This window comes from Bubalus kerabau, chromosome 6 (assembly GCF_029407905.1).
Source record: "Bubalus kerabau isolate K-KA32 ecotype Philippines breed swamp buffalo chromosome 6, PCC_UOA_SB_1v2, whole genome shotgun sequence".
NCBI lineage: Eukaryota > Metazoa > Chordata > Mammalia > Artiodactyla > Bovidae > Bubalus > Bubalus kerabau.
This window is the reverse complement of record NC_073629.1, coordinates 19,353,025-19,369,573: the sequence shown is the minus strand read 5'-3', so window position 1 is coordinate 19,369,573 and position 16,549 is coordinate 19,353,025. Positions and strand designations below refer to the sequence as shown.

Below are 16,549 nucleotides of genomic sequence, written 5' to 3'. Positions count from 1 at the left end.
GTTCCTTTTGACTCCTTGTTCTTTGTTTCATATTGATTCTTATTATTTTAAGTGCTCAGGAGCTCAAAGAACAAAGAGATCTTAAAAGTGAAGAAATGATTTCTTATCCTTGGAAAATGCCTACAAGTGAAGATAGGATGGCCCCATAGTGAAGAAGGAAAAGAGTCACTGAGGTTGATGCTCACCAATCATTTATTGGGTATTTTAATACAATTCCATAGACTTTCTCATGAAAGGTTTTCAGGCTCCAGGAGATAGGGATCAACAGTGTTGGCTTGTTGGAATCTGCCAACAGATGACATGTTTTCTGTTTCGTGTGATCAGAAACTAAAAGGCATCGAACTGGAATCAGTCCAATCAGCTCTCATGATAGTTCAGTGGCCAGTCCTGATGAGAGGTAGAGACATGGGCATGGGGGTGTTGTGGACGTCTAGCAGCCTCTCACTGTATTTCATTTTAGTGTAGGCTACGAGGCTTGCAATTCTTGATGGTTTAGCCACAAGAGCTCTGTAAGTCCTGGTGTCCTCTCCTCAGGTTATAATGCATGTCTTTAGAATGCCTTTCCTGTTTCTGAACTTTTGAGTGAAATTCCTACCTTTCAGTGATCCAATCATGTCCTATCTACACAGAGAACAAACCAGGAAATGATTTAAATCCCCAAATTAATCAAAATTGGGATCTGATTATTTCACCCAATTTACCACTCAGATTTTACCCAACCAGAGCATTCTGGAATTTCTGATCAAAGAACTGAAATGCCCTAGAAGTGAATTCTAGTTCCTAAAAGCATCCTTGTGATTAGATAGAGTAGAGGAGAGAATGAAGATATACATTTTCAATCTCTTAAGCAGAAGTAAGGATGAACTTGATGTGTAGATTTCTTCCTTGGCTTCGTGTTGCTTTAGCTCTTGGTGCAATGCACAGCCTAGTGCCAAACCCCTTTCTGCTCTTGTACATAGTCATAGAGTGGATTGGGAGCAATAGTTGCCTTGATAGGGTGACTTCCACCCTGTTCTCTTCTTTGAGGCCTCCCAGCATTTTGGGTTGGATGGAAGGCTAGGTCACTGCGTCTTCCTTGGGAACTTGGACTCTGGCCATCTTCATTCATATGGAATTTTTCTCTGTTGGCACATCCTTCCTGGGTCCCATGGGCTTGTCGATACTGGGACTCTTGATACCTCTCTTTATCCTTATGAGTTTGCCTATCCTCTTGTCGTCGACAGTTCTGATCCTCTTCATGGGTTTGCCTGTCTCGTCTCTGACGGGTCTGCTCATCTTCATGGGTTTGCCTGTCTCGTCTCTGACGGGTCTGCTCATCTTCATGGGTTTGCCTGTCTTGTCGCTGATGGGTCTGCTCATCTTCATGGGTTTGTCTGTCTCGTCTCTGACGGGTCTGCTCATCTTCATGGGTTTGCCTGTCTTGTTGCTGATGGGTCTGCTCATCTTCACGTGTTTGCCTGTCTCGTCGCTGATGGGTCTGCTCATCTTCATGGGTTTGCCTGTCTTGTTGCTGATGAGTCTGCTCATCTTCATGGGTTTGCCTGTCTCGTCTCTGACCAGCCTGCTGATGCTCATGAGAATGCCTGTCTCGTCTCTCATGGGTCTGCTCATCTTCATGGGTTTGCCTGTCTCGTCGCTGATGGGTCTGCTCATCTTCATGTGTTTGCCTGTCTCGTCTCTGACCAGTCTGCTGATCCTCACGAGTCTGCCTGTCTCGTCTCTGACGGGTCTGCTCATCTTCATGGGTTTGCCTGTCTTGTCTCTGACCGGTCTGCTGATCCTCATGAGTCTGCCTGTCTTGTCTCTGACAGGTCTGCTTATCTTCACGGGTTTCCCTGTCCCATGTCTCACGTGGAGTTTCCTGACCCTCATGACTGTGTCTACCGCAGCTTTGGTGGTCCTGCTCTTCCTCTGCCTGGTGGCTCTGCTTCTCACCATGACTCTGCCTGGTCTGGACCTGTCTGTGGCCCTGCTCACTACTGTGTGATTGCCAGTCTCTCCCTCTGTGACAGGGTGGCCTTTCTTGTTGAATTTGTGCTATTAGTTTGTGTTGGCTGTCCTCTTCAGACTCCCATGCCTGGCGACTGTTCTGCTGCCCTTCCCTAGTCTGGAATCTCTGTCCCTGATTTCGGTTTACTTCCTGTCCTTGAGTATATTGACTTGGTCTTCCTGGCCTTCCTGATTGCTCAACATGTGAGTCTCTGCTTGCTCCCTCGCTCCCTTGGAAGCACCTATTTTGCCTAGTTTCCCCAGTCTCTGACTGACCGTATTGAGAGTTCACACCTTGTCTGTCTGTCTGACTATATCGAGTGCTCAGGCCTTGTCTGTCTGTCTCATCATAGTGGGAACTCTGGCCTTGTCTGTCTGTTTGCCTATAGTGAGAGCTCAGGCCTTGTCTATCTGTCTGACCATACTGAGAGCTCAGACCTTGTCTGTCTGTCTGCCCATAGTGAGAGCTCAGGCCTTGTCTATCTGTCTGACCATACTGAGAGCTCAGACCTTGTCTGTCTGTCTGCCCATAGTGAGAGCTCAGGCCTTGTCTATCTGTCTGACCATACTGAGAGCTCAGACCTTGTCTGTCTGTCTGACCATAGTGAGAGCTCAGGCCTTGTCTGTCTGTCTGATCATAGTGAGATCTTTGGCCTTGTCTGTCTGTCTGACCATAGTGAGAGCTCAGGCCTTGTCTATCTGTCTCATCATAGTGGGAACTCTGGCCTTGTCTGTCTGTCTGACCATATTGAGAGCTCAGACCTTGTCTGTCTGTCTGACCATAGTGAGAGCTCAGGCCTTGTCTGTCTGTCTCATCATAGTGGGAACTCTGGCCTTGTCTGTCTGTCTGACCATAGTGAGAGCTCATGCCTTGTCTGTCTGTCTGACCATAGTGAGAGCTCTGGCCTTGTCTGTCTGTCTGATCATAATGGTAACTCTGGCCTTGTCTGTCTGGCCTTGTCTGGCTATAGTGAGCACTCAGACCTTGTCTGTCTGTCTGGCCATAGTGGGAATCCAATTCTTGCCTATTTCTCTGACCATAGCCTGATTCTTGACCCAGCCTTCCAGACTGTTCATTATAAGAGCCTGATTCCTGTTGATTTGTGTGGCTATACTGAGGGTCCTTTCTAAGTCTTCCAGACTGGCCATAGCTTGACTGTTGTCCAAGCCTATCAGATTGTCCATAATGAGAATCTTGAAGTTGTTTCTCATACTGATTTAGGGCAAAGACATAGCCTTGTCTTTCAGGATTGCCACTGCCAGATTTATTACTCAGTCTTTGACCAGAGCTGGAGTCCTGACCCTGTCTCTCAGTCTGACCATAGTGGGAGTCCCTGTCTTGTCCCTCAGACTGACCATAGTGGGAGTTCCTGTCAGGTCTTTCAGACTGACCATAGCGAGAGTCCCTGTCTAGTCTCTCTGACTGACCATAGCGAGAGTCCCTGTCTTGTCTCTCAGATTGATCTTGGTGGGTATCCTGGCTTTGTTTCTCAGACTGACTATGGCAGGAATCCTGCCTTTCTCCCTCATGTCTCTTCCTGTGTTGTCTGTCTGTATTTGTTGGAAATGTATGGTCTTGTGTTCCCTCCTGCTTCCTTTCTTGCTGAGAGGTTATATCTCCATATGATTCATTATCCAGCCTATGATAGCAGGCTTGGGCCAACTGGAACACCATCAGGAGATATTCATGAAAATCAACATGCTCATTTCTGTTTCTATCCAAGAGGCTCAAGATGGTTTCCACAGTCTCTGGGTCATTTGGTCTCTGTGCAAAGGTAAAACAAGCAAAAAAATCAGATGTTCTCCTATGGATAGTGTCATTATCTGTGCCCCAGTCCATTTAGTCCTGCATAAACCTTCGATTGAGAAACCACTAATCTAAAGTGGCCTATGCTTGGTTCTAGTCTTTGATAAGATGGTTCTCAGAATCTCATCCCTTGCTGGACCAATGGGAGCATGACAATAGGGATAGATACACTTATTTAAAATCAGCTTCATTAATAATTACTTTGAATCATTTGAGGAAGCTATCCCATTCCACCCCCTGCTATGTTGTATTGTTTGTTCATCTGGTTTTTCTAACCACACTGGGAGATCCTGGAGGGAGGGGAAGCTGGTTTTATTCATGTTTGTATCCCCAGTGCCCAGAATGGTGGTATGTAGTAGATGTTCAGTGACTCTTCACTGAACAAATAAATGAATGAGATGTGTGGACAGCACTTAAATATGGAAATCAAGATACAAATCTCAGATTTTCTCCTGAGAAATGATTTCCAGCCTGAAGCTGTACTCCCTCTTGTTTGAACAAAAATACAAGGAGGTGTGTGTGTGTGTGTGTGTGTGCTGGAAGAGAACTACTAAAGAGCTGCCTGAAATTCTTCTAGTTACAGGGTAGATCATGAACAAATAAAACAAAAAGCATGACGTTCTAAAGGCAGGTGTCAGTGTAATTCACACTTGTCTCCATGGGGCTCAAAGTCTGAGCATCTTACCCGGAGGATGTCTCCAAACTCAGCCAAGAGCAGCTGCTTCAACTCCTCCTTGCATAGTGAGGTGGAGTCCCCATTCTCTTTGGCATATTTCTGGAACACTCTGATCACAGTGAGTATGCTGTTCAGGAGTTCGGTCATTTTGGCAAAGATGAAGGAACCTAAAAGAAGAAACATTATATTGTCTGTATTTACAATGAAGACCAGGAGACAGCATTTCCAGAGGAAAAGTGGCCCCTTTTGGTCAGGGAAAAAAGTTTAAGAAATGACAGAGCTCATTGTTGCTATACTCTTCACTCTCTTTGACCACAGTCAGACTCCAAATATCATGTGTTCAATGGAATAAAGGTGAAAACTATGTGTCCCCTGCTATAAAAAGAGATGATATCCTAGAATACAAAATGTTATAGGGATTTTATATGCTCTGTCTTCTACTTCACATGGGACTTGCTTGATTGAAACGCTCATATTAGAACAAAAAAGAAGGGAGATCAGGAAGGCCATAGATGTAGGGCCAGAAGCCAGTATGATAAGGCACAATTTTCTACCAATGACCAGCACACTGAAGAGAGCACTCAATAGATCCTTCTGAATAGGCCTCAGTCTTCTAATGAGTTTCACTTAGGTGGGGAAGAAGGCTAGAGGTCTCTTGCCATTTGCCAAGGAAGCTTTCTGAGAGACTAAATTCCAGCAAGTGCTTCTGGCCTGGATAGTCATGTTGGAATATTATAAATATATTGCAAGTAGAATAAGTGGATACAAAAACTGTTCTAGATAAAAATAGCAAGCTAAATTAACTGCATAGATGAGAAGAAATATATACAGTCAGATAGGTTTACATAGCCATGTTGGGAGGCTGGAGTCTTTTGGAGCCTCCATCTCAATAATATTTCTTCTATGATGTAAAAATTCTAGTTACTGAGTTTGCAGGCCTCTAGACTGAAGTCCTAACTGCAAAGCACACTAGATTTCCAAAAGCATGCCACTGATGCCTCTAGGGATAAGTGACAAATGATGAATTGCAGGACACAAGCAGAGTCCCTTATGGCAGTTCATTGCAGTGAGACTTGAATATTATTGTGATCCCATAGTCTGGGGCCTTGGCCCTAATGAGCCATAAACTCTTGGGTCTGGCCTAACTTGCACAAAAGGGAAATGCTCCGCTATGGGCAACTAATTTATCCACCAAGAGTTCTAGTCCTTTATTTTGGGATGCCTAGGACACACAGAAGCAATGGCATGTGTATTTTACAGACTCAGAAGTACATCCCTCCCGCCATCCCCGTGAGGTATCATATTCTCAGATAGAGGCAAAAAAGGAGGCAGGAAGGTACCCAAGGCCACAGGGTACTCCCCAGCCCAGCACATCACAGCCCCTACCAAGAGGCTCTTGGATTCTGCTGTTGCTTCCCCATGCATGTCTTACCTGCTTGAGGAGGTATCAACAGAGGATTCAGAAGCCAGAGAGGATACTGGACACCTGCAAACCCATCCTATTTATAGGGGTTTTAATTGTCCTACTAGACCATCCCAGGAGACACCCATTCTGTGGCGGAACCTGAATCACTCTGGGCCCAGCCCAGCTTGACCTCTCCCTCTGCAAACCGTTTGATTTATTTACTTCCCCCATTTACTCATGAACCTGTTGTCATCGCAATAGGTGACACTGTTCAAGTCTTGGCCCCATTAATTAGGGGAGTGTATGTGTAGGCATGCATGCAGCTGCTGCTGCTGCTGCTGCTAAGTCGCTTCAGTCGTGTCCGATTCTGTGTGACCCCATAGATGGCAGCCCACCAGGCTCCCCTGTCCCTGGGATTCTCCAGGCAAGAACACTGGAGTGGGTTGCCATTTACTTCTCCAATCATGACTGCAGCAGGGGTCCCAAAAGACAGAGGCATGGGCCACATACATTCTTAGCATGTGTCACTTATCGAGACTAATGGAAGGCAACAGTCAATCATACCAAAGAAGGATACTAATCAGGTCACGGCACAAAAATCTGTCAAAGCAGAGACTAGAGAGTCTAGGTGGAGAGCCAGGACATAATTATTGGAAGAGATTTGTTTCAGGTTGTTTTGCTAATGTTGGTGTGTGTGTGTGTGTGTGTGTGTGTGCGTGTGCGTGCACGCTCAGTCATGTCTGACTCTTTTCAACCCCATGGACTGTAGCCGCCAGGCTCCTCTGTCCATGGCATTTTCCAGGCAAGAACATAGGAGACAGTATCATCCTCCTTCTCCAGGGTATCATCTTGACCCAAGGATTGAGCCCATGTCTCCTGCATTGGCAGGCAGATTCTTTACCACTGTGCCACCTGGGAAGCCCAGTGGAAGTGGATATGCATATTTTAACTTATTGATCTATTTTTAATGTTTTTTACATTTCTGTTTTTTTTTAAATTATTTATTTATTTTAGACTGTGCTGGGTCTTCATTTCTGTGCGTAGGCTTTCTCTAGTTGCTGTTAGTGGGGGCTTCTCTTTGTTAGGGTGCCCTGGCTTCTCATTGTGGTGTCTTCTCTTGTGGCGCCATGGGCTCTGGGTGCTTGGGCTTCAGTAGTTGTGGTACATGGGCTTAGTTGCTCTGCAACATGTGGGATCTTCCTGGACCAGGGATCAAGTCTGTGCCCATGCACCGGCAGGTGGCTTCTTAACCACTGGACCACCAGGGTAGTCCCTTTTTAAATTTTTTCATTTAACAGCTCTGGAGGCTAGAGGGAGAATTAGATATATGACCAATTTTGGAATGGAGGGGTGTGATGATGGTGGAGCTGCCGCCCCTGGATACTTTTAAGTTCTTGCTAAAAAGTTAGAATTGAAGGACAATGTGGAAGTTCATGATATCTGTGGATAGAGCCACTTGTCAGAGACCTGAGTCTCTATTTTCCATCTCTGCACCTGTGACATACCAGCAATGTCTCAAAACAGGAGATTCTTAGTAAATATTTATGGGGTAAATGAACTATTGAATTATGGAGGCATTTGAAAATCTTGTGTAAAAAAGAAATATAGATTTACCTCTCCTTTCTAATTTGTCTTACATATAGATCCGTGGTTGGACTTTTTCTTAGGTATCTGTACATCAATCAGTTTTCAGTGATGACACTTGCTATTATTCACTGTGTGCTCAGGATTCTGAAAAGGAATCACAAAAGAACTTTTGGTCCAGTTCTAGTAAAGTACCTTCACATACGGAAGGATTTTGAGCACAAGTAGCAAGACAGGAGAAGTGCTGAGTGTTAGCAACCCCAGGAGCATATGGAATTGTCATGGGCTGAGCCTAGGCTTCCCTTAGAAGGTGGGGGTTTATGTTGTTCCTTGAAGATTCAGGTGGGCCTGAGAAAATGGAGACATCCTGGTGGGAGAAGGGAAAGACCAAAAGTACAAAGGTGAGAATTCATAGGGTGTGTTTGGGTTAGAGTGAGTTGGTGAGTCTGGCTAGAGCAGAGGGTATACAGAAGAGTAGAATTACAGAATTTTGGATCTGAAAGGAAATATAGTCTTCGCCTCCTACTTTTACAGATGAGGAAACTGAGATCCAGGTAGACTGAGTGACTTTGCCAAGGGTCTCACAGGGCTTTGGCTAAAGCCAGGCCTGGAATCCTCATTCTCTTACCCAGCTCAATGAGGATTCCAGGCCTGGCTTTAGCCAAAGCCCTGTGAGACCCTTGGCAAAGTCACTCAGTCTATATGCTTTCTTACACGTTCTCTGAGGCAGCTTTGGAGCCTGCTTTCAGGTTTATTTTGATGAGAAATGGGGAGCAGGGAACATTTTAGTTAAGAAAGTGACACGATCAAAACATTGTTTGAGGGAAGGTGGTCAGTTAACCTGACTGTGGTGGGGTTGCCGGCTGTCTCCCTCTAGACTGTGCTGTCCAGGATGGATTGGAAAGAGGAATGTCCAGGAAGGGAGACCAGTAGCAGTTTATTGTATGACCCATGTGGGAAGTGATAAGGGCTTTGACCTGGATGCAGAGGTTCAAAATGATAGGAAGGTAGCAGATGATAGGAGAAGAGGGCAGAAGAAGGAGAAGAGGCCATTAGAGGATGAAATGGCTGGATGGCATCACTGATGCAATGGACATGAACTTGGGCAAACTCCAGGAGATGGTGAGGGTCAGAGAGGCCTGGCATGCTGCAGTCCTTGGGGTTGCGAAGAGTCAGACGTGACTGGGCAACTGAACAACGACAACAGCAACAGCAAATGATAGAAGGAAAGACGGGATTTGGGGACATTAGATAAGGGCAGGGAAGGTGGAGAACTCAGGGAGCTCCAAATCTTCAAGCCTGTGTAACTGGGAGAACCGGGGGGTACTAAAGAAATGTGACTTCTGAAGTGGGCTGAGCAGGGTGGAAGATTCCACTCCTCCACTGACATTCCTGCACCCTCTGCTGTTGGAGTTCTTGCAGAGCTGGTCACTACTTTAATATTGAGAGCTGGGTCATGTAAATATTCTCTTTCTGCTTTTGTGTCTCAACTTATGAGTTATGTCTCTTCTAATACATCTATTAGAACCAAAAACCTAGGGAAGTTTTGGTGACCCCAGAGAAAAGTAAAGGGAGTAGAGGTGACGTGAATAGGGGTTAAAGACAACAGCTACTGTGACAGAAAGAGGCTCCTCTCTGTTGGCGTCTTCCAGGGCTCCCTAGGAACTGTTTCTTTGGGTTAGATGTAGAGTTCTCTGCCTGATGTTGTAGTCGAGAGAAAGATTATGTTCTTAACAGTAGGATCTGCTATGTCTGCACGCACTTAACACTTAGGAAGTTCCTATAAGACAAGCAGAGAACTGTTTATGTTGCTCAATCACTTAATCAGTGGGGATTTGTGAGAATATGGAGGGCCATTTTGTAGGCATTGAGATAAAAGATACAGTCTTTGTCCTTAAGTGAACTTTCAATCTCACTGAAGGTTGGGAAACACAGGCTCCTTCTCTGCAGTAAAATTGCTCCTGTCATTGATAAGAGTATTGAGAGAGGTTAATTAGAGGGAAAAAAGAAGAATTCATGGGCTAGAAATAGCACATATTTGAAGAAATCATGGAACAGACTGAGTCATTTGGGGCAAATCACTTAATCTCTTGGTCTTGAGTTTCTTTGTCTACTAGAGGAGAGTGTTGGACTGATCTCTAAACTTTTTTTGTGGCATTAGCATTCTAAGATGCTGTGATTGCAGTTTTAGGATTAGTAGGGGCTTCAGAGGTTATGGCAATCCACTCCAGTACTATTGCCTGGAAAATCCCATGGACAGAGGAGCCTGGTAGGGTCGCAAAGAGTCAGACACAACTGAGCGACTTCACTTTCACTTTTCTTTCAGAGGTTATATTTTAACTTTACTCTGTTCATGAATTTGATAAAGGGCTAAGAACTTTGTGTTCCTCAGTCTTCCTCTGTGGGAAACCAGAGGACAATTATGGTGTTCTGTTACTTAGTGTTGTAAATTGCATGAGGACCAATGCTGTTTTTATTCATTGTTTTTTAATATGTTTTGCTTCTTTTATTTAAATTCATGTTGGAATGTTGACATATCGTCTCAAAGGCAAGACAAGCAGAGAACTATTTGAATTTCAAGACAAGCAGAGAACTAATAAATTTAAACTGCAATTTATTGTGCTAGGTTCTATGTTAAGCATTTCGTATATGATGTCTTGTTTAATTCTACAACAACTCCGTGAGGCAGGGATTATTATCAGTTTTCAAACAAGATAGCCAAGGTTCAGAGAGGGATAAATAATTTGCTTAAGGTCATGCAGCTTCTTCTTGATTGGGAAGCCCTTCTTGGCAATCTCTGTGTAACAATGTTTCCATTGGAACAGGACTTGTCTACTCTCCAAAGAGAGACATAGCTTTCCACAAAAGCTGAAGTGGGCAAGAACAAAGTAACTTCTTAATGACATGCTATGAAGGAATCCAGCCTTGAAAGGGGAACCTCCTGATGCTTAACCAGTCAAATATTTATTTTCCTATGCTTCTCCAGTTCCTAAATGGTACTGCACTGCAGGAGCTTGTAATCTATTGGGGGAGACAAGATGGACACTTATATTACACAGAAAAAGTATCCTTCTGCCTTCATAATGGACAGAATGGGATGGAAGAAGTTTCTCCAGTTGCCCCTTTCCTACAGCTTGTGACCCTATTGGAAGCCTTTCGTTTCCATTTCTTTGGGATGCAGAAGTGCCCAGTGGGTGTGACAGGTACTATTTTGAGCTAATAGAGTTTTTCAGGGAGTCTCCTTGTCCTATTTTAATCAAATCATTAAGGATAATTATCATGGAACTCTTAGACTTCCTTTTTCCTTCTGCTGAGATGTTGGGTGCATATTTAATGAGATGAAATCTACAGGATCTGGAGGATGACTGTTCATATTACAAAGGAAGGTCCCTCCATTCCTGCTTAGCCCTTTGGCATTAAGCCAGTAGATAAACTGCAGACGGGGCAAATGAATACCTCCCCACGGAGAGGAGTGGGACTAATTAATAGACATAAAACTCTTTGAGATTTCTTGATATTGAAAGGTCATTTATTATCATCTGTATAAATAAGTTCTCATTTAAAAATCTTTCCTGGCAGATGAATTACCCTTCACTTAATTACAGGCCATTTCCCCTATTAGTGACATCTGTGAGAATCAGTGGTTTTTTAAGATAACACTAGCCTCAGCCAGTGAGGAGAAGGCAATGGCACCCCACTCCAGTACTCTTGCCTGGAAAATCCCATGGACGGAGGAGCCTGGTAGGCTGCAGTCCATGGGGTTACTAGGAGTCGGACACGACTGAGCGACTTCACTTTCACTTTTCATTTTTTCATGCATTAGAGAAGGAAATGTCAACTCACTTCAGTGTTCTTGCCTGGAGAATCCCAGGGACGGGGAAGCCTGGTGGGCTGCTGTCTATGGGGTTGCACAGAGTCGGACATGACTGAAGCGACTTAGCAGCAGCAGCCTCAGCAATATTTCCACCGTCAGAAAATGTGTTATGAGTCAAAGGAAGGAAGTCTAGGGTTCCTGGGGGTCTAATGCACAGGATTTAGTCTAGAGCTGGGCTCCCGCATCGCTAGCTAATAGCCTAGCCTTCTCTTTTACTATAGTATTTGTTTTTGGATATAAAATCCCATCATTCAATGTCTCCGGTCATATTTTCCCCCAATGAAATGAGCTAGAAAGTGTCAGAAGCCATTGCTGACACAACCCATGGCATTTTAGGTACTTCCTAGGTCATGTTTAATAATGCCATAGGCCAAAACAGATGTCTTCAAAGTTGGCCACATGTGGCAGAATTTGGATCATTTAGGTCAGGTTTCTAAGGGTTTTTTTTTCTTCCCCCTTCATTGAAGAGCTTTATTAGGATGTAATTCAATTCGCACACCATACAACTTACCTATTAAAGTGTATAGCTCAATGTTTTTTAGTACTATGTGACCATCATTAAAATCTAGTTTTAGAATATTTTCATTACTTCTAAGGAAACTGTGTCCATTAGTAGTCATTCCCTGTTTTGCCCTCTTCCATATCATGACAACCATTGATCTACTTTCTATCTCTACAGATTTGTCTGTTCTGGAAATTTCATATTAATGGAATCATACAATATGTGGTTTTTTATAACTGGCTTCTTTCACTTAGCATGTTTTCAAGTATCATCCATGTTGGAACATGAATTAGCACTTCATTCCTTTTTAAGGCTAATGTTCCACTGTATGGATAGTCTGCATTTTGTTTATCCATCCATCTGTTGATAGGCATCTAGGTTGTTTCTTCCCTTTAACAATTATAAATAATGCTGCTATGAACATTTTGTGTAAAAGTGTTTGTGTGGACATGTGTTTTCAGTTCTTTTGGGTGTGCATCTTAAGGTGGGGTTGCAGGGTCATATGATAACTGTGTGTTTAACTTTTTGAGGAACTGTCAAACCATATTAAGTTGTTTTTACAAAACTTTCTAGAGAGAGATTGTTGATTTAAAGGTCTTGGCTTGAAGATGCCAGCAGGATAGGCCAGCTTGGCTGAGGTACACCTAGGCAGAGGCAAGTGATTCAAGTTAACTGCTAAGGCTCTGCAACTCCCAGGTGTCTTGTGCAACCTTGCAACCCAGCAGCCACCAAAGAACCCACAGTAGCACATACCTGATAAAGATTTGTTGACCAAAAGAATGAATGTGTCCTGAGGTAAAGTGGGAGTGGAGGAAATGGGGTGGGGAAGGTAGGTAAACATATTTTCTGTGACGTGTCAATCATACTTTAGGCATTACTAGCAGTTCCTTTGGGGTCCCCTCAGTGTTTTCAGTTCCCCACCCCTTCCCTTCCACCCCTTGAGTCAACTCCATCGGGATGGGAAGAGATGAGTTTGGAGAACCTGTGGATGTAGAAATCAGTACTCAGGCATTTTCCTATTTTGCCTTGAAGAACAGTCAGCTCTCTTCCAGATTTAATTTTTTAAGACTTTGCATATATTTGATAACATATAGTAATTGTCTTTCTCAGTCTGACATGTCACTAATCATAATAATAATTTTCCCTGTAGCTTTTTCTGTTCCCTCACCTTGGTGCCTCAGTGAGCCCTTGGACTGAGAATTGGAGGCCCAGGGTTCTCATCAGCACCCCATACTCACTTTTGCTATGAACTTGGAAAAGACGTTTCCATTTGGTGACTCAGTTTCCTTATTTATAAACAAAGAGGTGGGGAGGTTGGAAGCCGTGAGTGGGTGAACTGGATATCTTCCCACCTCTGCAAGACTACTCCCCCAGGTCTCTTTGCAGTCTCAGATCTGTCCCAGCTCCCTGTCTCTCTCCGCCTCCCCTCCATTCCTGCCGCTGCTCAGGAGAGGAGCTTGTTACTGTTTGCTAGGACTGTTGTGTAGCTATCAACACATCTTCTTGCCTTCAGTCTCCCGTTCTAACTTATTTTTCAACATGATCCCTAGAGTGATTTTCTGTTCTCAAGAAGGCTTACAGTGTTTCAAAAGAATAAATGGTTATGATTTTTTCCATCAGAATCAAGTCCAAGATTCCTAACATGCTCTTGGAGTCCCTCCATGGCAAGCAGATCTCTGTGGTTTCACGTAGTCTGACTTCTTTCTAACCACAAGGGACTTTTGCTGTTCTCTCACTAAATCCTGCACTTTCCCTTTGTCTGTCTTTATTCACACTGCTCCCTGTTTCTACCTATCAAAGTGTTGCCTATTTTAAACACATTGAAATACTTACCTTTTTTATAAAAATATTTCCAAGTCTTCCTCATCAGCACTCTCTTCTCTGTCCCCTCCCCCCACATTGTCACCCTTTCAGGGTGTCTTCAGGGTTCTCTTTGGTATTCTGTAGATGGCTTTGCCCCGTCTGCTGTCTCATTAGACTTTGAGCTCTATGAGGGACAGGACGGCCTGGTAATCCCTCTGTGTGTCTCCCACAAAGTCTGCTTTGCCATCACAAGAGCACTGTTGTTTAAGTATGAGACTGGATGCTTTTCTCTGGCTCCTGAACACCGGGTAGAGTAGGATTTTGAAACATACAGTTGAACCCTAATCCAGCGTGCTCTTTTAGCACTTTCTGCTGTTTCCCATGTGTAGTTCTTCTCTCTGAATTAGATAATGAATTTCTGAGGGCAGAGACCTTGGGTTCCCTTCCTCTGATCCCTCCCATGTGCCCTGCCACAGTGCTAGACCCCAACGTGTGGCTGAATGGATGACTTTCCACCTCTACAGGTCTGTGCTCCATGGGGAGTTCTGATTTGGGATTGAGAGCTTGTTTGTGGTTTGACTCTTTGGGGTGAAGAGAATATTTTGTGAAAATTATAGCTCCTTACAGAGCATGGAGCAGGTAGATGGGTTTGGAAGCCCACAGTGGTAGGCTCTGATAAATTCAGAAGGTCTGGAAATGACAAAGGACTTACACAGGGAAATAACAGAAGAACACTTTTAGTTTCCTTAGAAATAGCTAGATACTATGGTTTCCAGCTGGGAAGTTGGGGTCAGTCTGAGGCACAGCCCAGGAGCATAGCTCTCATCAGTAGATGAGTACCTCTGTGACACTGGGCAGCGTGTGCATGGGGAGTTCTGGAGTAGGGAATCTGAAAGCAGCATTGCGTGAGAGTCAGACTCATCAGGCCTCCAGAGGTCATCTTGCCGCATGTCTGCCACATGTGTTCAATGCCCAGGTCATCCTTGGCAGGTACCAATCCTAAAGCTCCCTACAGGGGCAGATTTCCCACTGTCTCCAAGAAACTCTTGCCTGAGTCCCATTCCTGCAGCTGTCAGGAGCAGTAGGGTGCTGGATCAGCATGAAGAGAAAAGCAGGTGGTTGAAGAAAGTTATTGCAAAGGCTTCAGTAAAGGGAGGAATCCTTATGAGACTTTTGCCAGCAGAGCACAGAGAGAGTATTAGAAGTCACTAGGGGATGACCTAGGGCTTTCTTTGGTGGAGAATATTTGGAAGTTGGGAGGGATGCTGTCCCCAATCCACTGTGATTTATTACTTAGTCCCCAAAGTAAGGGCAGTTGACACTTGAATAATATACCTACCTGTCATATCTGCCTAACAAATTCTTAACATAGTTAGGAAACAATGAAGGAAAGATGGAGGGGTTAGAGACCAAGTTCGAATTTTCTTCATTGACTGATTCATTCATTCATCATCTTGACAAATGTTCAGCAAGGAGGATAGACCCATTAACAATAAAAAAAAGGATTCTAAGGAGAGGTTATGGCAGAGCTGGGGGCCAGGGTTGGGAGAGGAGCAACATTTCATCATCATTAATTCTTCCCACAGAGATATGGATTGACATATACACGCTACTATATATCGGATAGGTTACTGATAAAGACCTACTGTACAGCATAGGGAACTCTGCTCAGTACTCTGTAATGACCTCTATGGGGGGAAAAAATCCAGAAAAGAGTGAATATATGTATAACCTTTCACTATGCCATACACCTGAAACTAACACAGCATTATAAATGAACTGTACTCCAATAAAAATTAAAAAAAAATTCTTCCCCTGCAGCGGGATTAGCCTAGACAAGCTCTGTCTCTCTCTTGGCTCAGCATCTTTGCCCTAGCAGCCTCCCACCCTTCTGTGTGCCCCAGCCATGACTTGGCTCAATTACCACACCACTGTGCCATTAGAGTTCTGCCTAATCACCCCCCTTTCATCTCCAACCTCTTTATTGTCATCACAGATGCTCTACGTGGCCCCAGTCACCCTGCAGGAAAGAATCATTAGCTTCTTGCAGCATCCAGAAACAGCAGCACCTTCCTATCCCAGGAGCAGAGGGGAAGGTGGCCACAGTTCAGGGATTAGGGGAGGAAAAGTGGCAGCAGGAGGAGGATTTTGTTGTGGCATGTTGCCTAGGCTGGCCAAAGTCAATTGGAGCCTGGCTGCCTATCCGAACATCTCTCATCTATTAATCTGTGCAGCCTGCCAGCCATTCCTGCTGGTATGTAAAAGCAGAGGTTATAGCCCCCTCAACAGGGGCCTCTGGAGCCTGACTCTGCTGTGAGGAGGTAGGTTGGCAAAGGTGAGGGCAGGAAGGTTCCCTGCTTTCTGGAAGGATCAGAGCCCCTGCTTCCTAAGCCTCTCAGGTTCCATAGAACAAGGCGTTTCCAGTACCCAGAGCCTCCCTACCTTTGAAAAGGGAAATATTAAGGCCTGGGAGAGACCATGTGATTTTTATAAGGTCTCACAGGAATTCAGTGGTAAAGTGATGGTTAGAATCTCAATGTTCTAATACATGTAAGGTGGAGTCTTCCTTGTTCGGAAACTCTTCATTCTGCTCTTTTCTCTAGTCAGCTCCAGGCAGAAGGGATTCAAGCAGGTCTGTTTGGAAATCCCAGTTCTGCTCAGGATTGCTGTAGGAATTAAATGAGCTCAAGTGTGAGGGTGTCTCATGTAGTGCTCAGGACAGGGAAGGGTGTGGTCAGTGGGTGCTCTCCTTCCCTTCCGAAGTGCCCCAGCCCTTATCATCACCTTCTGGAAACTCACTGGGCATCAGAGGTCCTGACCAACTTGGGTTGATTTAGTTTATTTAGGTCTCCATTTACAGGATGTGTCAGGAGCTCAAGTACTTCATGGGTAAGGATTAATTTCTACTA

General features: G+C 44.5%; 1 protein-coding gene across 1 annotated transcript; it reads right to left on the bottom strand.

Annotated features, from left to right (window-relative positions):
* Positions 1 to 925: 925 nt before the first annotated feature.
* Positions 926 to 4,619, bottom strand: RPTN (repetin). The gene is made up of 3 exons (XM_055587078.1): positions 4,482 to 4,619; positions 1,845 to 3,754; positions 926 to 1,508 (listed from the first exon to the last, which is right to left on the bottom strand). Exons 1-3 carry the CDS (start codon positions 4,617 to 4,619, stop codon positions 926 to 928), a joined length of 2,631 nt encoding a protein of 876 aa, XP_055443053.1.
* Positions 4,620 to 16,549: the final 11,930 nt, after the last annotated feature.